The sequence below is a fragment of the Quercus suber genome, unplaced genomic scaffold (genome assembly GCF_002906115.3).
Source record: "Quercus suber isolate HL8 unplaced genomic scaffold, Cork oak 2.0 scaffold_601, whole genome shotgun sequence".
Taxonomy (NCBI): domain Eukaryota; kingdom Viridiplantae; phylum Streptophyta; class Magnoliopsida; order Fagales; family Fagaceae; genus Quercus; species Quercus suber.
In genome coordinates, this window is record NW_027070045.1 from 139,286 (window position 1) to 148,740 (window position 9,455).

The 9,455-nt window shown below is 33.3% G+C and overlaps 2 protein-coding genes across 2 annotated transcripts; both read right to left on the reverse strand.

Annotated features, from left to right (window-relative positions):
* Nucleotides 1–4,934: 4,934 nt before the first annotated feature.
* On the reverse strand, nt 4,935–6,032 carry LOC112014051 (transcription repressor OFP12-like). The gene has a single exon (XM_024046431.2). It carries the CDS (start codon nt 5,837–5,839, stop codon nt 5,153–5,155), a length of 687 nt encoding a protein of 228 aa, XP_023902199.1. The 5' UTR covers nt 5,840–6,032; the 3' UTR covers nt 4,935–5,152.
* Nucleotides 6,033–7,808: 1,776 nt separating this feature from the next.
* On the reverse strand, nt 7,809–9,058 carry LOC136063968 (transcription repressor OFP12-like). The gene has a single exon (XM_065765034.1). The coding sequence runs from the start codon at nt 8,711–8,713 to the stop codon at nt 8,027–8,029; it is 687 nt and encodes a 228-aa protein (XP_065621106.1). The 5' UTR covers nt 8,714–9,058; the 3' UTR covers nt 7,809–8,026.
* Between the last annotated feature and the right edge of the window lie 397 nt (nt 9,059–9,455).

The window sequence follows — 9,455 nt, forward strand, 5'->3', positions numbered from 1 at the left end:
AGAAAAAAAGAAAAAAATCTACTTATGGTCCTATGGTATCTTCCAATATTTGTGTTATCATTTGTTACGATTATGATTCTGTTACTGCTGTTTCCAGATGAAAAAAAAAAAAAAGAAAAAAAAAAAAGAAGAGAATTGTGTTATCATGAACTAAAAAAAAATTGAGACCCAAAAAAAAAAAGGATTATTAAAAAAAAAAAAAGAAGAAATTTTTTTTTGCCTTTAGACCAAAAGAGAGAAAATTAATATTCTTATTTCTATATCTTAAATTTGGATTATTGTGTGGATTTCAATTAATAAAAGTTAAGAGTACTTCCCAAATACAAAATGCTCATATTTTCAATTATCGGTTTGAAAATCGGCAGATTAGTGGCACTTAAGAAATTGCACATCCTTACAATTGGAGGTTTAAAAAATAATAAATAAAAAATTGTTTTTAATAATCAAGCAGGTCAAAACTGCTCATATTTTTATTCTTGAGTTCAAGTGTATAATCTGGCAAAATATTCAAACACCATATATATGCATTAACCTTGCAAAATAATCTTAGTTTTGACCAATACTTAGCAAAAATATTTCAGTTTTTTTATTTGGTGAGAAAAACTATTTAAGGGTCGACTATAATATATTGTTAGGCATTTTGTCTTTATCATAATTTCTTTATGACAAACTATATTTACCATTTCTTTATATATATCTCTCTATCTCAATCTTGTGGTATAATTTGAATGCCCTTTTGTTAATAGTAATTGATAGACATAATCACAAAATATTCAAAAAATTGTAGGGTTAAGGGCCCAATTCGTATATTGGGTCTCGGGCTCTAGTTGAGAGTGTGGTGATCCGAGAACAAATAAATGGTAGTAGATGGGTCAACCTTAGAATATCAAGAATGAGGTACGAATGGGAAAGTGATTCGAGGAGGAATATCTCCTCGGATAAGCTAAACACAACTCAAATGTATATCCTGATAATCAAGGTGACATTCCAGGAAGGTTCAGTGATAGAGACGTGTATCATAAACATACAAGAGGGATGGAAACTCAAAAATATTTAAGGGAAAGCTGCTATCACTGCATTGAATGCTCTGCAGCTAACTCTCATGTGGAGAAGACTCCTGAACAGTGTTGCTTTGGTTATCCCAACTCACAAAGGGTCAGAGAGGGTGTTCGATGGGACAAACACTTAAGTAGTGGCTTAGATGATCAACAAGTGAATGACCAAGATTGTCTAAAGAAAGCTATATAACGTAAGAGAATCCAAGAGAAAAGGGGATTAGAAAATAAAAAAAGAAACACTGTAGCAATCAAGAACCAAACTTGTAACTGTACTTAAGAAGAATATATAAGAACAGTCTCCTTGAACTTTGTTGATGACTTTTTTCTTCAATTTGAACTTGTTTATTTTCACTCTTTTGTCATTAAGACTTACTTAATTCGTTGTTTGGTTAATTAAGGCTCGGTTTTCTAATTTATTCCCTAAAAATTCATTGTTCTGGGTTTTTTGAGCCTAAATCCATCCATACTTTAGGCTAGGAATTCAAATATGGTCCTTACAAAAATATCTATAGATTAATATTACCCAATATATGTCAGGCCTTATAACTAAATATAGTGGCTCTAAGATTTGAATGTGATCTAGTAATATTAAGTTGTCTCTTTTTAAGCAAAATAAAATAAATAAATAGATGAGTTTGGATTCATCAAATATATGTGGAACGAATTTAAATGGTTAAAATTTAATAAAATTTGAAACGAGTTTGAGATTTATATATTTTTTAATGAATTCGGATTTCGAATATGTTCTTTCAAATCAAATATGGTTTTTTTATTTTTTTTTTTTATTTTTTATTTTTTCATTTTAAATAAGTGGACTGAAATGAACCGAATTGAACTGAAATAGACCGTAATGAACCGAATAGACCAAAATGACTGAAGTGACCTGAATTGGATCACATAGACTAAAATTGATCAGAGTGAACTGAATGGACAGAAATACTACACTTCAACTTCCAAATATGAATAGATATGTGATAAATTTATTATTATGTGTAATTCTATTATTAATAGAAGTACGTATGAACATGAGTATAGTAAAATTTCTCATGTACTTGATAGATTATTATCTTATGGGTTCCGCTATCAGTATTTTATTATTGACCAATGTAATTGTTAAATGTTAAGTTTAGGTGTACAACACTAATTTGTTGGGTTTTCAATGAATCAAGAAAAAAAAAAAAATCATATATATACAGAAACAAGTTAGCATCATTAACCACTGCACATTCTTGGTGCGATGGTCACTCCACAAGTATAAGTGTTTGTGGGGTGTGCAGGGTGGAAAGTAAGGGCCGGAGTTCAAATCTTCAGGAGGGAGTTTCACACACATATACACTAAGATTATATTAGATTAGAGTATAATTTTGATCTTGTAAAAAAAAAAAAAAAAAAGAGTTGTCATCGTTGGCACCTAGACATGTCACTGAATCTTGTATGTGGCTTATCCTCTATATATATATATATATCAAATGAAATGGACAATCAAGATTCCCTGGTCTTGTCTCAGATTGGCAGTACTTAATTATTGGTTTATATTTGTCTACATGTTAATTCTTTACTGTCTTGATGCTAGGATTCTGCCCAATCGAAACAGATGAATCAGTGATTCGGTACCAGTTCATTGATATTGCCAAAATTGAATGCTTTGTATATCATCGTTGTTTACTGTCCAACATATATCAGTATAATCATACAATAGTATACGTCCATATTTATTGGCTGCCTAACAGACAAAATCACAGTAAATTCAGGATCATGTAGAGTTTTATAATCTTAGCGAGCTTCCTAGAAACTGTGTACACTGGATACGTTCTATGTAACATGGTAGTAAGGAGTTTCTAGGGTTTGGTCTAGCAGCTCTCAATCCTCAAGTATCCATAAGCATTTTGAGGTTGCTCTTAAGAGATTCCTTTATGCGGGGGTGGGAACTATATAATCTAGAGGAGTAGTCAGGTGCTCAAAGAGACTAATTGAGCCAATGACTGCCTTGAATTGCATGTAACATGACATCTCATATATGTGTCTTTTGGATATTTTAGTTATTGGGACATCTAAAAAATATATTTAATAATATTGCGCATCCTTGGCATGATAGTCATTCTATAAGAAATTTGTACTTGTGAAGTGAAGAGAATGATTGGAGTTCAAGTTTTTCATATATATACACTTAAATTAGATTAGAATGAAATTTTTATTTTGTATTTAAAAAAAAATACACCTAATCTAATTTTAAATATCTTTTTTATTCATGATTGTGCAACACATTTCTTGAAATGATCTCTTAAAAATAATAATAGGAAATGAAAGAAATGTTCAAAGTGTAATAATTTGAAGTTTCACAGTCAAAGGGAATAAGGTGAATATTTTGAAATTTTGTAGGATGATTAAGAAAAAAAAAATGAAACACTAAAATGTGGATTGTAATTTCTGTTTTCATGCGTATTTCTGGCCAATTTACGAAAGAGACTTTACAGTGAAAATTTGCTGTTGGGAGCAAATTTTGATTTTGCTTGTCACGACGTGTTGAATAGTAAACTTCCATCGATAAGCACGAAGAACTGTGACAAAACAAAATAGAAAGGCACTCTCTTTTTTTTTTTCCTTTTTTATCTTTTTTTGATATGAAAGACAAAAAGCACTCAAGCTTTTTATCCGCGTCCTTTTCATCAGAAGAAAGAGAAAACTATTTAAATCATTATTTAACTGTTCGCTAACTTTGTTAAACTTTTGAACGTCACAGAGAACTAAAGTTCTATTATTATCTATAAAGTTTTGTCCTTTTGTTTTTGGATCCACTAGACTAGAGCCATATGGGGATGTGTTCCTCAAACACTACTCTCTTTCATAGTTTAAGCAAGAGTTGATCTCTGGTCTCTTCTATAATCACAGGAAATTTTGCCAAGTTATATAACTTGACCGACTTGTTGCTAATCTTTACATATACATTTCTTTTCTCACTCGCCCTTACAAGTTTTTTACTCTTAGGCCCCAGCCCAAATTCCAAACTCATAATGTTCACATTACTCTATATTCACAATTAAGGATTCTGAATTAGGAGATTAGTGATCAAGATTTTTCAAGTACCAGTTTCGATCATAAGTTAAAGCCTATTAATTAAGGTACATTTGAATTGGTTTTTCACTGAAAAGCTTATTTGTTGAAAGTTGACAAAAGTACAATTGTATTTACTAAACATGAGGATTTAAAAAACTATATATAAACAAATAGCCTAATAAGTTAACGGAAAAAAAAAAAAACTAACTAATACAAACAAACCAGTTTACATTTTATTGAGATCAATAAATTTTATACAAGAATAATATATATATATATATATAAAAGACAATTTCAAATTGAATTAACACTTGTTGCTAGCATACCCATCAAGAGAGATATAAAGATAAATAAATAAGAAAAATGTGTGTAATTCTCATTGTGGATAGCATATTCGCATCCCAACGATGTTTAGTATTTTGAGATACCTCGTTAACGGATAAAATGGAAAGAAAGAAAAATACAAGCATTAATTAATACTTAGTCCCCAAATAAATTTGAATAATAAAACTAAAATTAGCTATAAGTAGTCGGCTTTAGATAGTTTAATTGATAAAGTTTTTTAATTTTTAATTAATGGATCTGAGATCAAACATTGCTTACGACAAAAAGAAATATACTGGTATTTTAACATGATGCTGAGAAACAATTATAACTTAACACATCATAGATTTGTTCTATGCCTGTATATATAGATATTAAAAAACACCTAATTCACATGTTAAACCATATATGCAATAGCTAGGTTAGCTCTAAAATAATGTTTGTTCAGAGATAATTAACTGGAAAAATAAAATAACCTAAAAAATTACACTCGGAAAGATCCTGGAAATGAAGATATGGCAAAATGAAACACAGGAAAGACAGATGAAATAATATTAGACTTAGCGACATAAGAAAGTGGACCAACCTTAGGTTCCCACTTGTATTTAGTACTAATCAATCATTACCTGACACCCACGTTACATTTACATGCATTGTTCTAGACTCTCTCTCTTGGTTTTTTTTGTTGACTTGACTACAATTCAAGCACAAAAGTCTTACCGTTGTGAAAATTCACACTCATTGATGGGCTGCTGTGACATAAGGCTAACAATCAGATCCGCAAAAGCTCCCACAATGAACTTGTGGGTGTTCTCAGGGTTGAGTGCTAGATAGCACAAAAGAAGCTCATGCAAGAATTCCCAGTTGGATTTCACGTCCACGCGCTCATCTTCTAATTCACGCGCCTCCACCATTTCCTGCATGGACCGACGGAAGTCATTGTAAGGGTCTGGTGAGTATGTCGGGACTGCCACACTGTTACTTACCAGTGTACAATTATTGTTATTTTGGGGTTGTTGAGGGGATGGAGATTTTGAGTCAGCATTGATATTAATGGTGGATTGGATGATGGAGTTGGAGAGGCCAGGGGAGGAGAAGAAGAAGCGTTGGGAGGCAAAGGCGGCAGCGTAGTCAGGTTCTGAGGAAGAGGAGGTGTTGGTGGTGGTGGTGGTGGAGAGAGAGGAGGAGGAGTGGCTGAGGGACTTGGAGGTGGAGTCAAAGGTGTTTGTGTCATAGAGGGAGTTGAAGTTTTTGACGAGGGTTGATGATGAGGTGGAGGGCAATGTGTGGTTGTGATGATCATGATCATCTCGGGGAGAGGATGATGATTGAGGTGCAAGAGGCCATTTGATCTTTGTGAAGCAAAGGTTGAGGTTTTTTCCTGGTGTGCTATTCATTGGCATTCTTTTTGTAAATCTTGATTGAGAGAGGGATAGAGAGGAGAAAAAGGATTCTAGGTGAGGCTCTATGTATGTGTTATTTGGCTTTAGCTAAAGAGAGAGAGAGAGAGAGAGAGAGAGAGAGGGAGTTAATTGGCATTGGCCTGAGAGAAAGAGAATCTAGAGAAGGGTTGTAGTTATATTGAGAGGAGCTCTATTTATGTGTGTTGGCCTTGGAAGAGAGAGACAAAAAAAAAAAAAAATGAGGGATCATATATATACACTTAAATTAGATTAGAATGAAATTTTTATTTTGTATTTAAAAAAAAATACACCTAATCTAATTTTAAATATCTTTTTTATTCATGATTGTGCAACACATTTCTTGAAATGATCTCTTAAAAATAATAATAGGAAATGAAAGAAATGTTCAAAGTGTAATAATTTGAAGTTTCACAGTCAAAGGGAATAAGGTGAATATTTTGAAATTTTGTAGGATGATTAAGAAAAAAAAAATGAAACACTAAAATGTGGATTGTAATTTCTGTTTTCATGCGTATTTCTGGCCAATTTACGAAAGAGACTTTACAGTGAAAATTTGCTGTTGGGAGCAAATTTTGATTTTGCTTGTCACGACGTGTTGAATAGTAAACTTCCATCGATAAGCACGAAGAACTGTGACAAAACAAAATAGAAAGGCACTCTCTTTTTTTTTTTCCTTTTTTATCTTTTTTTGATATGAAAGACAAAAAGCACTCAAGCTTTTTATCCGCGTCCTTTTCATCAGAAGAAAGAGAAAACTATTTAAATCATTATTTAACTGTTCGCTAACTTTGTTAAACTTTTGAACGTCACAGAGAACTAAAGTTCTATTATTATCTATAAAGTTTTGTCCTTTTGTTTTTGGATCCACTAGACTAGAGCCATATGGGGATGTGTTCCTCAAACACTACTCTCTTTCATAGTTTAAGCAAGAGTTGATCTCTGGTCTCTTCTATAATCACAGGAAATTTTGCCAAGTTATATAACTTGACCGACTTGTTGCTAATCTTTACATATACATTTCTTTTCTCACTCGCCCTTACAAGTTTTTTACTCTTAGGCCCCAGCCCAAATTCCAAACTCATAATGTTCACATTACTCTATATTCACAATTAAGGATTCTGAATTAGGAGATTAGTGATCAAGATTTTTCAAGTACCAGTTTCGATCATAAGTTAAAGCCTATTAATTAAGGTACATTTGAATTGGTTTTTCACTGAAAAGCTTATTTGTTGAAAGTTGACAAAAGTACAATTGTATTTACTAAACATGAGGATTTAAAAAACTATATATAAACAAATAGCCTAATAAGTTAACGGAAAAAAAAAAAAACTAACTAATACAAACAAACCAGTTTACATTTTATTGAGATCAATAAATTTTATACAAGAATAATATATATATATATATATAAAAGACAATTTCAAATTGAATTAACACTTGTTGCTAGCATACCCATCAAGAGAGATATAAAGATAAATAAATAAGAAAAATGTGTGTAATTCTCATTGTGGATAGCATATTCGCATCCCAACGATGTTTAGTATTTTGAGATACCTCGTTAACGGATAAAATGGAAAGAAAGAAAAATACAAGCATTAATTAATACTTAGTCCCCAAATAAATTTGAATAATAAAACTAAAATTAGCTATAAGTAGTCGGCTTTAGATAGTTTAATTGATAAAGTTTTTTAATTTTTAATTAATGGATCTGAGATCAAACATTGCTTACGACAAAAAGAAATATACTGGTATTTTAACATGATGCTGAGAAACAATTATAACTTAACACATCATAGATTTGTTCTATGCCTGTATATATAGATATTAAAAAACACCTAATTCACATGTTAAACCATATATGCAATAGCTAGGTTAGCTCTAAAATAATGTTTGTTCAGAGATAATTAACTGGAAAAATAAAATAACCTAAAAAATTACACTCGGAAAGATCCTGGAAATGAAGATATGGCAAAATGAAACACAGGAAAGACAGATGAAATAATATTAGACTTAGCGACATAAGAAAGTGGACCAACCTTAGGTTCCCACTTGTATTTAGTACTAATCAATCATTACCTGACACCCACGTTACATTTACATGCATTGTTCTAGACTCTCTCTCTTGGTTTTTTTTGTTGACTTGACTACAATTCAAGCACAAAAGTCTTACCGTTGTGAAAATTCACACTCATTGATGGGCTGCTGTGACATAAGGCTAACAATCAGATCCGCAAAAGCTCCCACAATGAACTTGTGGGTGTTCTCAGGGTTGAGTGCTAGATAGCACAAAAGAAGCTCATGCAAGAATTCCCAGTTGGATTTCACGTCCACGCGCTCATCTTCTAATTCACGCGCCTCCACCATTTCCTGCATGGACCGACGGAAGTCATTGTAAGGGTCTGGTGAGTATGTCGGGACTGCCACACTGTTACTTACCAGTGTACAATTATTGTTATTTTGGGGTTGTTGAGGGGATGGAGATTTTGAGTCAGCATTGATATTAATGGTGGATTGGATGATGGAGTTGGAGAGGCCAGGGGAGGAGAAGAAGAAGCGTTGGGAGGCAAAGGCGGCAGCGTAGTCAGGTTCTGAGGAAGAGGAGGTGTTGGTGGTGGTGGTGGTGGAGAGAGAGGAGGAGGAGTGGCTGAGGGACTTGGAGGTGGAGTCAAAGGTGTTTGTGTCATAGAGGGAGTTGAAGTTTTTGACGAGGGTTGATGATGAGGTGGAGGGCAATGTGTGGTTGTGATGATCATGATCATCTCGGGGAGAGGATGATGATTGAGGTGCAAGAGGCCATTTGATCTTTGTGAAGCAAAGGTTGAGGTTTTTTCCTGGTGTGCTATTCATTGGCATTCTTTTTGTAAATCTTGATTGAGAGAGGGATAGAGAGGAGAAAAAGGATTCTAGGTGAGGCTCTATGTATGTGTTATTTGGCTTTAGCTAAAGAGAGAGAGAGAGAGAGAGAGAGAGAGAGGGAGTTAATTGGCATTGGCCTGAGAGAAAGAGAATCTAGAGAAGGGTTGTAGTTATATTGAGAGGAGCTCTATTTATGTGTGTTGGCCTTGGAAGAGAGAGACAAAAAAAAAAAAAAATGAGGGAGTTAATTGGGTTTGGCTTGAGAGAGAACTAGAGAAGTGTAGCTAGCTGAGTAGAGCACTACTTATTTGTGTTGGCCTTAGAGAGGGAGAGAGTATACTATCATATGGTGGAGGTCTATTGGTGGTCAAGTGGTGGTGTTGTTTATACTTTATAGGATGTACTTTGGGTTCAATGGCGACTAGACAGCGGAAAAGAACTGTGTAAACAGTGAGAGGACCACTTAAATAATGCACAGAATTAGTTTGATTCACTCTCAATTCTCAATCTATGCATGGCGTGCTTGATTATACTCTTGATCAATAGTAGTATAGTATATATGGACCTCCTCTGAAGTAATATTGCACGTGGACCTGATCATAACGGATCAACAAAAGTACTCTCAGATAAGCGTGATGTGGCTTGGACCCTTGGAATTCCCAAGATTTAAATGCAAGAGTCTATGTCCATTTACCAAGTACATATACCATTTAAACCATTTCAGCAAAAAAAGTAGTAC

What these genes read in the sequence shown, in the direction of transcription:
- LOC136063968 (XM_065765034.1), bottom strand. Translation starts at nt 8,713, where the DNA reads ATGCCAATGAATAGCACACCAGGAAAAAACCTCAACCTTTGCTTCACA.
- LOC112014051 (XM_024046431.2), bottom strand. Translation starts at nt 5,839, where the DNA reads ATGCCAATGAATAGCACACCAGGAAAAAACCTCAACCTTTGCTTCACA.